General features: G+C 41.0%; 1 protein-coding gene across 1 annotated transcript; it reads left to right on the top strand.

Moving 5' to 3' along the window:
- The first annotated feature begins 2,272 nt into the window (after window positions 1-2,272).
- tmem74b (transmembrane protein 74B) lies at window positions 2,273-8,581 on the top strand. The gene is made up of 2 exons (XM_035387028.1): window positions 2,273-2,890; window positions 3,900-8,581. The coding sequence occupies exon 2, from the start codon at window positions 3,964-3,966 to the stop codon at window positions 4,708-4,710; it is 747 nt and encodes a 248-aa protein (XP_035242919.1). The 5' UTR covers window positions 2,273-2,890; window positions 3,900-3,963; the 3' UTR covers window positions 4,711-8,581.
- The last annotated feature ends 5,385 nt before the right edge of the window (window positions 8,582-13,966 follow it).

Genomic DNA, 13,966 nt, shown 5'->3' with positions numbered 1-13,966 from the left:
AAATTAACTCTTACTGAGGACTATATGGTCCCTGATGGATATTTTACTGATGGATAATAAAAACAATGGAAAGATTCTGCAGGATCAATTTATCATTTAAAAAAATTAATTAATACATTTTATTTTTAATTAAAAAATCTATTGAATGTATACTTATTTTTTGGATAGTAAGGATATTACTTTTAATGTCATAACAGAGATTTTTCACAGCTTCAGAATATTTGAGATGAGCAAGTGAAAATAGATACAAAATGTACACAAACTGCAAAGATAGATGTACTGCACAGCCATAGATGGTACAAGCAATAGATCGGCCAGCTAAGCATTCTGCTTTCATATTTATGAAATAACAAAAAGGAAGAGCTGAGAAATAATTAGATTTCCTTTGTGGCATGATGCAATTTGGACTTTAAATTAAAGGGGCTATTTCTACCTGGATCCAAAAACTGGCTTTGGAACAAAGAACAAAGAGTATTATATCCTCAACATCTGACAACAGTGTTCCAGCAAGTGGAGCCAAACCGTAATCAGTATTGGGACCTCTACCTTTTAAATTAAGAGTTCAGATCTATAGAGATTTCAAATGGTCACTCAAATGCACAACCACTGCCAAAGAAGGCTCAGCAATGGCTTTATCTTCTGAGATGCCTAAAGAAGTCTGGTGTAACCACAAAGACCTCGGTCAGCTTTTACAGACCTGCCATAGAGTGTTCTCCCTGGATGCATAATGGTATGGTATGGAGATTGCTCTAACAAGGATCAGAAATTGATTGATAAAGTTGTGCAAACAGGACAAAAAAATTATTGGGCAATTGTAGAGCTGCCATGCACATGTGACATTCATTCCAGAAGGTTCTGTGACAGGAACTAGAACACAGTACCCTGGCCATCTGTGCTATGGTCTGATTTGTGCTCCCATCAGTAAGTTACTAATGCTGGGAGCACTAAAGTCAGGTAAAGCAAAAATGTTTGCGCAAATAGGTTCGGGAACAGGTTGTTTGGATTTTGAATCAGTGACACCACAGCACTTGATTAACCACCGCTCTATGTTGACCATGCATGTTGTCTCAGTTGTTCACGTGTTTTTAAAGGTCCAGGAAACTGAAATCTGTTAATTATTTGCTAATATATTGATTTACTACTTTTTGGCATTCAAAGGCAATACGCTTTTTCCTTTTCGCAGAAAAAGAGACCTACAAAAAAATTGGTGTTATTTCTGGAGCCCAAGGAACTGCAATATTACAATAACTCATAGTTAGTATTTGCAGTGCCCGTTTTCTCCTGGAACTTGTCGCAGCACACGGTGGATTGGTAATTAGGCAAACCGTTAGCTAACGAGAGTTAAATAGCTTTCAAGCTTAGACAGGCGGAATCAAAGATTTTCTTTATTCAGGTTTAATGAGTTTGAGACCACTAGAGTTTTAATGTTGTAGGCTACAGTAGCTCAGCGTTGCAACGTTATTATACATTGATTGATCTTCAGGTTTGACTATATAACGAAAAAGCGTAGTTTATCATTATGTAGTCACTTTTTTGTCTGGTAGTGTAAGGGCACTGCTCTAACTGGCTCTAATGATGAGAAATTACTTACATATGTCGTGTCTTTCGGATATGAATGTTAATACATGCCCACCCTGTCCTCGTCTGCAGAACAGGTCGCACTAATCTAACAGTGTTTATTACAATTTAATGGCTACAATTGGGTTAAAAACTCGAAAGAAATATTTTGAAGACAATCGATTGTCACCTCTGGGGAATATAACCACAATTTGAATACAGTTGCCTGGGCCTTTCAATGTTTTAAATGGAAAAAATGGCGAAAAGTACTTAAACTTGCCTTCTCCTTTAAATGCAGTCAATCTTGATGTTGAGTTTCAGAGTAAATACATCAATAATAAATCATGATAACTGTAAAGTAAACTAATCAAACTAAGTAAACTAAGTGTGTGATTGCATGTTTATTTAATTTAGAGAGAATATGTTGAGAATATGATGTGGAAAAAATCTTCCTCTGAAAAGTTTAAATGCGTCTTTTCTGATTCAGGTCTCACAAAATGACTACAGTTGAATCTTCTTACACATTTTTCCACAACTTGGTCTTATTCGATCTTGAGAATAACTTCAGTGGATGATTATAAAAATACAACAAATAAATACAATCAATAAAAATGAAATTAAGAAATGTCTAATACTAAATCATTCGCTTAATTTAAAGCCAAATGAATTCATCAACTGCAGCTTTATTTTGCGTCCATAGATGGCACTGCCCCCAACCCGTCTCCTAGAAGATATGCGAAGTAAACGACGTGCATCCACTTGTTCATTGACCATCACACGTAAAATGAACTCTCGGTATTCATATTACCACAATCAATATGTTTAGATAAAGCTCTTTGGAATTTCTACTGAAAAAAAGAAAGAAATCACAAATTAAACCCTCCACAGATTATAAGGGTTATTGCAACATCTGTCTCGTTTTGTGCTGGTGTTCCTGTAGCCTACTTGCAAAACAGGAATGTTCTAGCCATGTTTTTACATGTGCTTCTTGGACGGCCCAATAAGGCTTCCATAGCATTAGAAACATCACTAGAAACATACGACGACAGCAAAGAAAAAAAACGGCTTAACCGTAACATTAAAAATACGAGAACGTTCAGGTAATTCAAGAAATATTGGAAGTGTTTAGTGCCATCACGGGTTTGAGCAGTGGTAAGCCGCACCGTGCTGAGCGTGTTGCGGAGTTCTCCGTTTTCAATCAGCTAAGTCTCAGCGCTGCTCATTCGCGCATGGCTACTCCCTCACATCTCAGATCTCTATGAGGGGTCTCCGCTTAACATCCTGCACCTTTCCAATGTAAATCATCGCCAAGCGAGAGCTTCGACGCTTGCAGGTAGGCGTACTGTTTTGCGTGCATATCAGCGATTATTTTCGTGCGACTTTCAACTGCGTAGAAACGTTTCTCTACCGCCTTGTGTTGATTTCGGATGCTGACAGCTGTTCTGAAGGTCCAACCCGTGTACGTTTGAAACAGGGTTGCAATGTTATCAAGGTCATCCTAGGATTGTATGCGTAGACTATTGGGGTTGGCAAAACAAGCACCACACCTAGCGATAACTTGAAAAGGCTTTAGTCAGTACACTTCGTTACAAATGTTAGTGATGTGGAAATATTAGAGACGTCGGTTGTCATACAACAGAGGACGAAACATTCATTATTAATCATTGGCTGCACACGTCTGTGTGAAGTCTGAGAAAATGCTTATCTGATTGCTACCTTTATTAACGCTTTGAAAATAATTATAAATGATGCCACGTCCTGTTCAGTACACCATTTTGATAAATAGGCTACTGTTGTAGTTGTTGCGGTACCAGACGTTTGTCACAGACAAGTTCCCCAGGAGATGACACGGCACATATTGGGGACTAAATGTATGTTGATAAAATAATTACTAAGTAGCTTCACAGTAATACTACGCCTTTATGGAATTAAACTGTGACCGATGTACAATAGGCTACAGCTATATCGATGGGCTAAATATTGAAATACAGTAAGCCCATATTTGACAGCAAGCATCCTTCAGGTGAACGTTTCGCTGATAAGCAAATGCTTCTGTTTTTTTCCGCCTTACACCGAGGTGAATACACCCTGCTGTCAACAGATGGCCGTAAAACGTGGCTTTGGTTAATTGAGATGTTATTCCACACATTTAGACTGAAATATACAGGCCTGTTCTAGATATTTAACGTTTTATTTCATATCGCCTTGGCTATTGTTAAACGCAATCAAACGTAGGAACACATCTGTATAATATGGAATAACATGTAGCCTATCCCCTATGCCCCAATTTGAATAAACATTCCACCCGTCGTTGCTTTTGTTACATTTATATTGTCTCCCAGGTTTTGCCCGCGGAACAATGAGAGGGGGCGAATTGTTAATACGGAATGAGTGAAGCGCTTTTCGATGGAGTCTTTGAACACCGTGGAGCTCCGTGATTTTGGCGATCGGAACAGAAGTGCTTCTAATCAGCCTACAAGTCCCCATCAGTCGACCCCGTCAGCACCGCGGACAGCAATCAGCGGTGGCGTCGAGAACGCCTCGTTTCAGGATGAGGAGCAGGAGACGGGGTTTTCCAGCAACTCCGGTAGCCGTGGCGAACCGAATACGGTTCACCGCGATTCCACCTATAACAACAGCGGACAGCAGACACAGTCCCAGCCTTTCCAAAGAGACGAACTATCTCCTCGGTCGGACGAGGAGCTGGACGCAGAGACCAACGGCCATTCCGTCGACTACGGTTTTATTTTCGCCCTGGTGTTCCTAGTGAGCGGAATTGTTCTGGTGGTGATAGCCTACACCATCCCCCGCGAAGCTAAGGTCAACCCGGACTTGGTGACAGCGCGGCAGATGGAGAAACTGGAGATGTATTACGCAGAGCTCGGCTCACACCTAGACAAGTGCATCATCGCCGGGCTGGGACTGCTAACTCTCGGGGGTATGCTTTTGTCAATGTTACTAATGGTTTCCATATGCAAAGGGGAGCTGTATCGCAGGAGGACTTTCGCAATGTCCAGAAGGCCGAGAAAAACGTACGGATCTATAAATCTGCGCATGAGACAGCTAGAGGGAGAGGGCAGGGATTCTCTGGTGGAATGTGAGCCTGTTCCTGCCACCACTGTCTGTGTCCCCAGCGCAGAGGGGGCAAGCTAAGTTATTTCTGCTACAGTAGCGCAGCCCCGCCACGAGGGAAGGTTATTATAACCGGGCTGTAGAACGGCCGTAAGCAAACGAGGAGTAGAAACTATTCTTTACAAAATGACTCCTTGTACTGTAGAAGGACATAGCGACACACACGCCTGCACGCACGCAAACACGCGCACACACACGTAATTTTTTTTTTTTTTCAAAGCACAATAAGCACTCCTGCAAAATTCATATACTAATTAAGCGTGTTGCAAATAATCAGCTATGAGCTACTCCTAAAGAGTGGAGGATATATACGTATAGTCTATGTCACATCATATATTTACATGTTTTATTACTCTGTAAAGATACAATATGCCTTAAAAAGTAAAACAACACTGGTTGAATTTATGTATTTAACACAAGGATTGGGATTTTGCTCAGTTATATCATAGGGCCTTGTTAAGCCAAGGATTTACATGTAGCAAAACACTCTAACCATTTTAAAACTTGGGGGCCATTATTCCTTAGTCTTGGCACAACTGCCATGAACAATCTTCTCAACAGATCTATTGTTTGGATGCAGACGTACAACCTTCAGCCAGCTTGTCTCTGAAATGTTCAAAACAACATAAGATCTAATTTAACAGCAATATTTTACTCGCATCCAGAACACATGTTCAGAAACAGATATGAAGTCCAGAACCCTCACCTGCTTCAGGGGGTTTTGTGAAACATACCATCAAGTGATGATTTGGGGGAAAGGGAGGCAATAGAAAGCCTCAAACTGAATTTAGGGGAACATGAAATTGAAGTTTTGTTTGCCTGTTGTTTTGGAAATGTTATTAGGATGTTTTGTACAGTCTGCAGGCTAACTACACTCTCAGAATAAATGGTATGACAAAGTGCCTAAAAAGGTGCAAATACTTGTCACTGGGGTGGTACTGTACCCCTTGCCAGCAATACAAAATTAATTTGTACCTTTTTTTTACTTGTGAAAGGTATTTATTAGTCCACAAATAGAACATTATTGTTCTTCCGGGGCACATTTGAGAAATGTGTTCCTTAAAGAACAAAAATGTACCTCCACCGTACCTTTATTTCTGAGAGTGTAGCGTGTGAGTGCAAATGCGAGATGTCTTAAATTCTAAACCATTTCTCTTTTTCGTTTTTTTTAACACAGCAAAAGCAGCACAGCTCAATCTGATGAATGCACAGTAAAGACAAGCTAGTTTCTCGTGTACTACACCACGTTGCGAAGCATGGAGGCTCTATTGACTCAGGCATGCACAGTTTGAGTGAACACAGAGTAATCGAATGTCCCTGCAGAGAGCAGTAAAGTATATCTGATTTGAAGCGTACGTCCATAGAAAAAGCAAAAACCTGCAGGATGAAGAAAAAGGAAAGACAGAGCAGTGCATGAACGCCTGTAAATATAATAAGCACACATGGGGATGGAAAGGTCTAAATAGAGGGAGCCAGGTAAGATGTATCACAGGTGTTTGAAAACCCTATAATGCAGTAAAAGAACTCCCAGCTCAAATGAAGGAGTACACTGCTCACGGTTGAGCAAGCACACTACTGCAATGTGGGAGGAGACAGTTTACACCTTAGGGGGTTTACTTAGGGTACCGTGGAACAGTTAGAGGTTTTTAAAAAAAAACAATGCTACAGTGTGTGAAGGGCATGGTTTCAGGGGTTAGTGCAGAGAGTTCCCGTGGTGTGCTCTGGTTATGCTGGACGACTGTTCGCCGCACACTGAACCACATCGGTGGAGATATAAACTGCCTTCTGCTGTCAGTTAAGGCACTGTTCCAGCGTATGGATGAGGGCTCCATGGTCTGGTATCGGTTAAGGCACTGTTCCAGTGTGTGGATGGGGTCCACAGTCTGGTATCTGATACGGCACTGTTTTAGTGTGTGGATGGGGTCCACAGTCTGGTATCTGTTAAGGCTCTGTTCCAGTGTGTGGATGGGCCCCAAGGTCTGGTATCTGGTAAGGCACTATTCCAGTGTGTGGATGGGCCCCATGGTCTGGTATCTGTTAAGGCACTGTTCCAGTGTGTGGATGGGCCCCATGGTCTGGTATGAAATCCTATCTGTGGCAGTGCTGACTGTCGCGGGCAGCCCATCAGGGCCATGCACAATCAGTCATGTTGTTGCCAGCAAGGCAGGCATTCAGTCGGCTGGGGTGATTATGTCTTGTCGCTCACCAGCAACCCCTGCTAGTCAGTCTAGCACCCACAGCCTGCTCGCTCAAATTCCATGTGAACTGATCTCTGAGTTCAGCTTCTGGGGTTCAGAGTAAAAACCAGCAGCAGCAGGTATTGGAATTGTGTGTTTTTAGAGGAACTGATAGCGGATATTGTAGTAATCGGTGATTACTGTTGGTCTGGGCATTCCAAACTGGAGAAAAGGGAAGAAAGCATTTAAAAACAATGCAAAAAGTAATGGAAACATTCGAAGACCATACTCGGCCTGTTACGTAGCCGCCCACCGTATGCAAACGGATGATATTTTGGCATAGAAATCTTGTAAAAATATGTAATTCATGTTGCAATCATTCCTAAAGAGACACTGAACCTCTAGAAAAGAAAGATTATACTGTTCATGACGACAATGATTCAAGACTCAGTTGTTACAAGGCATTAAAAAGACAGCGAGATGCTGGAATGACTTTGATTTTGACTTTTGCGAAGCACTGCTTTTCGCACAATCACTAAGGGGGTCAGTTCAATCAAGGCACAAAGAAATTTGGTCATTCGATACCTAATTTAAAGAAGTATTAAAGTTTTTTTTTTTAGTGTTTGATTTGTTATGTAAAATATGTTTGTAAGGGTTCAGAATCTCTGCACAAAATGAATAAAAAGTTGTGAGAAAGAAGTGACACAGATTTGTGCCTTGATTGTGGCCCTCATTATTTGAATGTTGGGATGTATTTTATGGGTAATAGGTTGCATCACAAGCTCTGTTATAATTTGTCGTGGACTGTCTGAGAGTGCTTGCTGTGAACTTAGACAACACAAACCAGCCCTCTGCTTTTGCAGAACCTTGATGCTAAAAGATTATGACTGAATGTAATTAACTCAAAATGCTGGACGTTATATTGGAATCACCATCAGAACACCCAAAACGTTTCAATTGCATAACTTGTTTACTTTGTCAAATAACCCCCCAAAAGTGAAAATGTTATACTGACAAAGTATGACAGAGTGGCATGCTGTCATCTTCACATATCATTTCAAAGAATATATTTCATATTACCACACACAGAACATATTCAAAAATTGCTGCAATTTATTCACTATATTCTTGTTTTGTCTTTTGAAAACACCAAACAAAACTCCCAAGTGACTCTTATGACATCAACCGGCGAGGACTGAAAAAAAAACACTTGATATTGTACCATAGCTCCATAGTCTATAAAAAATTTTTAAAAAAAACCTCTGTAAACCTCATTGTACACCTCAGCTTGAAATTACGTAAACTGTCAACTTTTGTACTGGAAATCAAAGCTTACAAAAAAAAAGGTGGGAGAAACAGCACAGCTGTACGGATGGGTGCTTCAGCGCTGTAGTCTCGCGGCTGTCACCCGTCTTTTTGTCTGGTTCAGCACAGCAAGGTGGCAGTGAGACGGGGGCGCTCTGCGGAGTCGAGACGGACGGCGATCCAGTTCTCAAGGGAGACTGTTAAAAGCTGCATGTGAACTTTTGTAAAAAAATGCTGTGAAACTTGAAATTGAAGTTAAAAGGCAGGCGTATATGTGTATGCTTATGTGCAGTTCATGTATCATTTTTGAAAGCCTATCATCATTTCAATGTGACAAAAATCTTTTTTTTTTTGGTTGTTGCTGTTATTGTTGTTTTTAATAAAAATGCATCTGTCTCTTTTTTCTGGAATATTTGGTCCAGGAGGGTTTTGTCATGTTTACATGCCAGAAGTAAACAACATCTCCACTTCCTGATATCTGTCAAGAATAAGAAGCCAGTGATGTTACCGTACACCAATCCTGGAGTATTTTGGTTACAACCGATTAAACAATGTGGATGTTGATTAGTGGATACTGTCTGGCTATGCTTGCAGAATTCCTGTGGGAATCAATCAGAAGCTATCCACCAATCACTATTGCTGTTGCTCCATTGGTTGCTACAAACGTACTCCATGATTGGTGGTAATCCTCTGTGTTTTACTGTAAGGAGACATCATGACCAGTTTATAGCTGCTTTATTACAGTACACTGCATGACATTCATTTAGTAGGTGCCATTATCCAGAGTCACTTGCAGCTTACTATCCACAGTGCCCCCAGTGGCAGGAGGGGGAGACTAATGACAGCGTGTGAAGCTTTGGGGTGAGTGGGAGGAGATGGGGTGGGGGCACAAGAAACAAGAGCTTCCAAACCACTCTGCCCCTCCATGTTGAACAGAAATACAGAGCAGAAGGCACCACAGCCTACAAAGCAGCCAGAATCTGTTTATTATCTTAATTTCTGAAGGAGACAGTCACAGAGAAACAGATGAGGAAAATACTTTTCATTAATTCTGCATTACTGTGAATCCCCCCTCAGAAAGAGAAATGAACATGGAAACCAAGAAACAATAACAAAAGATCAATGCAGCCTATGATACCGTTTCGTTTCCTGTACACACAACCGCACCGTGATGGAAACAGATTAGAGCCGAAACTAACCGAGTCAGCGACTTCCTGCGGAGCGGAATGATGCCTTGCCTCTGGTGGTCATGAGCACATGTGTGAAACATCCAAATCTCATAACAGGGACAGAGGGCTGGAGTTCGCCACACGTGACATGTTAAACACACCACGGGCTCTCGAACCCTGGGTAGCAATATGTAAACAGTACATAAAATAAAACAAGCTTGTCAGAATTGTGAGACTATTATTAAGTTCATAGGGGAACATGAAAAGGGCCTTACGGTAGGTGTGTGTTACCGGCTGCCAGCTTCAGACAGTAGTGTGAACTGAACGCTGTTTGGAAACGTAAAACAAGCTTGTCAGGATTGTGAGACTATTATTATGGGTGACTTCAATTACCCTGCTATTAATGGGGAAATGATGACAGGCCAAGGCAAAAGTGAGGAAGAATTATTAGATGTTATAAATGACCTTTCTTTTGGCACAGTATGTCAGTCAGCCCACAAGAGGGACATCAATTCTGGATCTGGTGCTATGTAATGATCCAAACCAAATTTGTAGCATAGCGGTAATTGAGTCTCTTGGGACTAGCGAACATTCTGCAGTTAGATTTGAGGCATTACGGCAAATTAACAAGATCTCCTCTATGGTCAGAATTTTTTTATTTTAGATGAGCCAATTTCAACATGATGCGAGAAAATTTAAGTAATATTGACTGGGTGAAACTTCTTAACTGCAAGACCGTGAATGAAAAGTAGGGTAGGTTCAAAAGGGTTATTCTTGAGGTGCAAGGTAAATTTATTCCAAAGGTAAAGAAAAGTAAGTTGAAGAAGCTGTCTCCCCAGTGGATGAACAAAGCCATATGGGAGAGTTTGAGGGGGAGAAAAACTGTGTAAGATATATAAAAATGACAGTACTGAGAGTAATAAGGCTGAATATTGTAATATGTGTGCTAAGGTTATTACAATACAGGAAGCCAAGAGGCTTTTTTAAAGGCAAATTGCCCAAGATGCAAAAAGTAATCCTAAACGTTTCTTTCAATACTGTAGTAGGAAAAGGAATGTAAAAGAGGATATCAGATGCATCAGCAATGAAGAAGGAGCACTGCTTTCTAAGAATAAAGATATTGCTGATGCCTTAAATAGTTATTTTGTTGAGAGTTTTACTAGAGAAGAGGTTACTAATAGACTGGAAGGCATATTCAGTACTCGAAATGTCTTATCAGATATTGAAATAGAGGAAAAAGAAGTACTGCATGAATTACTTAAACTAAAGACAAATAAGGGAGGAAGGCACTGATGGCATATACCCAAGAGTACACAAAGACTTAGCTGAGACCATTTTTAAACCACTGGCTGGTATTTTTAGACAGTCATTAGAAACTGGAGAAATACCTGAGGAGTGGAAACGAGGTAATATAATACCAATATATAAGAATGGGGAAACTACAGGCCTTAAAAGTTTACTTTCATCACATGTAAAATACTGGAATTGATCATTAGGGAAGGTCATGTCTGACAAACCTTCTGGTATTCTATGAAGACGCTAGCAAGTGTTTTGATTATAACAAGGCGTATGATGTTATCCACTTAGAAGTAAAACAGGTTATTCAGTCAATCTAGAACATAAGAATACATAATGAGGAGAACAGGCCATTCAGCCCATCTAAGGTTTGTCATTTACCCACAGACATCAAGCACCTCTTTAAGGTCTCTGCCTTTGAAACATGACCAGGCCAGCTGTTCCACATGACGCATTTAAAACATCACAAATAACTGATACATAAACAAGAACCACAGTAATGATCTGCAGTAAAGTAGCAACTGAACTGAGCTCACTGCTGGCTGAGGGATAGATTCCATTACAATAGCTGTAACAATTTTTGGAGGTTTCTTGTTGAAGAATTGAAAATTGCTGACCGAGTTCCCCTGGCAGTGTTCGCTTTGAGTCACTGTCCCAAGAGTCCAGATTATTCATGCCGCATGTTTTCTAAAGGTTATTTTCTCAGCTACAGATATTGACACATTGATTTTGGGCTTTATGAAACTTTATGAAAAATTCAGTACACTGAAGCTGCTGCCTCCCAAATGCTAAGAAGACTGGGAATTCCCTGCAGTATAAAGTCGGGAAGCTTGAGAAAATGGTCGTGTTGAGACCCACCGTATGACTGCCGGGCAGGGTTGGGTACCAAACCCAGTACCACTATGGCACCGGTGTCTGCAGGATTGGTACCTGTACTTACTGGACCAGCTTTTGGTGCCACGCGCCTTCACCAGCTAATGACACACTCGCTCTGTTGACTCAGTGACTCAGTGTCAGTGACAGTAAGTACCGTTAGCAAGATGGCTAATGCTAAACTCGGTCACAATGCCAAAGCAGAAACTGTAAAAATTATCACTATAAAGTGAAATTTAAACAATTAAATAAACAAATAACTTGTTCAATTTCATTGCCATTGCAATAAAAAAAGACATTCGTTGATATCATCTTTTGCTTATTATTTTAAAGGCACTGTTTAGAATGGGACATTCCCCTTTTGGGAGAGAAAGGGAGAACGTTTTAAAGGCGCTCCACTTCCCTCTCCCTCTTAACATCAGTTCCAGGTGTACCTCTCTCACGTCTATCTTCCAGCTAAAAGCCCCAGTCCTGGCCCGGCTTTAAATCGACAGGACCCAGAACACATTCGTTAAGCCCACCTGTATCTCCATCCCACAGATGTGTGTGCGCTGATCTTTCACCCACGGTCATCAGAGCCTCAGACTAAAACCTTCACCTCCTCTGTCTTACAGATCCACACAGCGCAGAGTCGGGAAACAGCACTGCATGTGTGATACCGCATCCGGTTTCAGTCAGATCTACTTATGTAAGAAAAGTGCTCGATACAAAGGAAAAACAGAAATGTACGCAATGAGCATTCGCCTTATCTGCGTCTGTCACTCATGTCTATTAAAGCTGTAATGTGATTGATTTCTCTTACAACCAAACTGCAATTGATTTATGTTACACCTGGACTGAAATTAATTTATTTAGCAGCTGATCTTTGATTGATTTATACAGCAGCTAAACTATGATTGATTCATTTTACAGCTGAACTCGATTCCTGTAACAAAGTGATTGATGCATGTAATAGCTGATTTGCCATTCATTGCTGTTACAGCTGAACTGCTATTGATTTCTGTAATGCCTGAACTGTGAGTTATTAATATTGCTGCAACTAAACTATGATTGAATTACATTACAGCAGTACTCGATTGTTGTTATAATTGTGATTGATTATGGCATAGCTAATCTTCAGGTAACTTCTGTTAAAGCTAAACTGCGATTGATTTCAGTTCAAATAAACTTGTGTAGTCTTCTATGATTGATTTATGTTACAGATAATCACAGCTTTACAGCAGAACTGTGACTAATGTTTCAGCTAAAATGATCAATTTATGTTCAAACACACTTGCGCAGTCTTCAAACAAGCTTGTCTAATCTTCAAATAAGCTTGAGTTGTCCAAGAACTTTGTGTAGTTTTAAAACAAAGTCCAAAAAAGCTTTAGCTCCATAAACTATTGACCCAGCCTTACACTCTGAAATGGGATAAAGGACAAGAATGTCTTCTATGGAAAAGCACAAATATCTAGGGTGCATTATAGTTGTGTATAACATGGTTAATTGAGTGACGTGTTGCAACAGATGGTTGCAGTGTCCTCGTACAAATCCCATTACAGCCATCGTCATGTTACAGTGTTTTAATAATCTAAAATCCTGCTCCCCCACTGACCCACAGGGCCCACCCTGCTTTAATGATCTTTGTGCTTCACCACAAACAGGTTCAGACATGTTTTGGGGAGGGAGGGAAGGAAAAGAGTGACATAGGGAAAGAGAGAGAAAAGGACAAGAAAGTGAAAGAGTGTGAGTGAAAAGGAGACAGGGAGAGAACAGACAGAGTGGGAGAGACAGAGAGAAAGAGAGAGAGAACCCCCAGCAGACACCTCTGTGGCAACTGAATGGTTAAATTTAGATGGTTAAGGTACTCGGACTTGCTGACTGCTTAATAATATGACTTTAGAAAGTCCTGTAGCGCCCTCTTGGTGTGGGAGGAACTACAGGTTAAAAAAAGAAAAAAACTCACGGCTCTAAATATGATGCAGGAGTCTTCACTTCTGACGTGCCAAGTCAAACTGATGTTACTGAACAGCACTGATGTTGGTGACAGTCTTCCAGTAAAACAACATGCCTATCAAGCTGGTCTTGAGAAGAAGGCTGGAGGCTGATCACAAGATGGCGCACGGCAACGGAATCTCGCCACAAGTCCTGGAGTTCTCTGTCTGCTGGCGCCAAAACACCGCTGAAAGATCGCACCCCCTACCCGGGAAGGATGACCGCATCGACCGCGTGGGTCTGCCTAAACGTGTTAGCAAATTTAATTGTGTTGCAAGGGTTCTGGTAAGTCCCCCAGTCCAAAACAGCCAAAGAGACATCTGCTTTCGTTGCTTCTGCTGGCTTACGCCAACACTGCGTCTCGACTTTCGGCATGTGAAACAACCTCCCGCGTTCTGTAAAAAATTAGCCATTTAGCCATTGTGAGGGTTGCCAGACTGTGAGGAAGATCATCACGTAGTGGGGGATCCAGTGCATCCTGTG

The sequence above is a fragment of the Anguilla anguilla genome, chromosome 13 (genome assembly GCF_013347855.1).
Source record: "Anguilla anguilla isolate fAngAng1 chromosome 13, fAngAng1.pri, whole genome shotgun sequence".
Lineage (NCBI taxonomy): Eukaryota > Metazoa > Chordata > Actinopteri > Anguilliformes > Anguillidae > Anguilla > Anguilla anguilla.
This window is presented reverse-complemented; position numbering and strand designations above follow the sequence as displayed.

Coding starts and splice junctions, on each gene's coding strand:
- tmem74b (XM_035387028.1), top strand. CDS start 3,964: ATGGAGTCTTTGAACACCGTGGAGCTCCGTGATTTTGGCGATCGGAAC.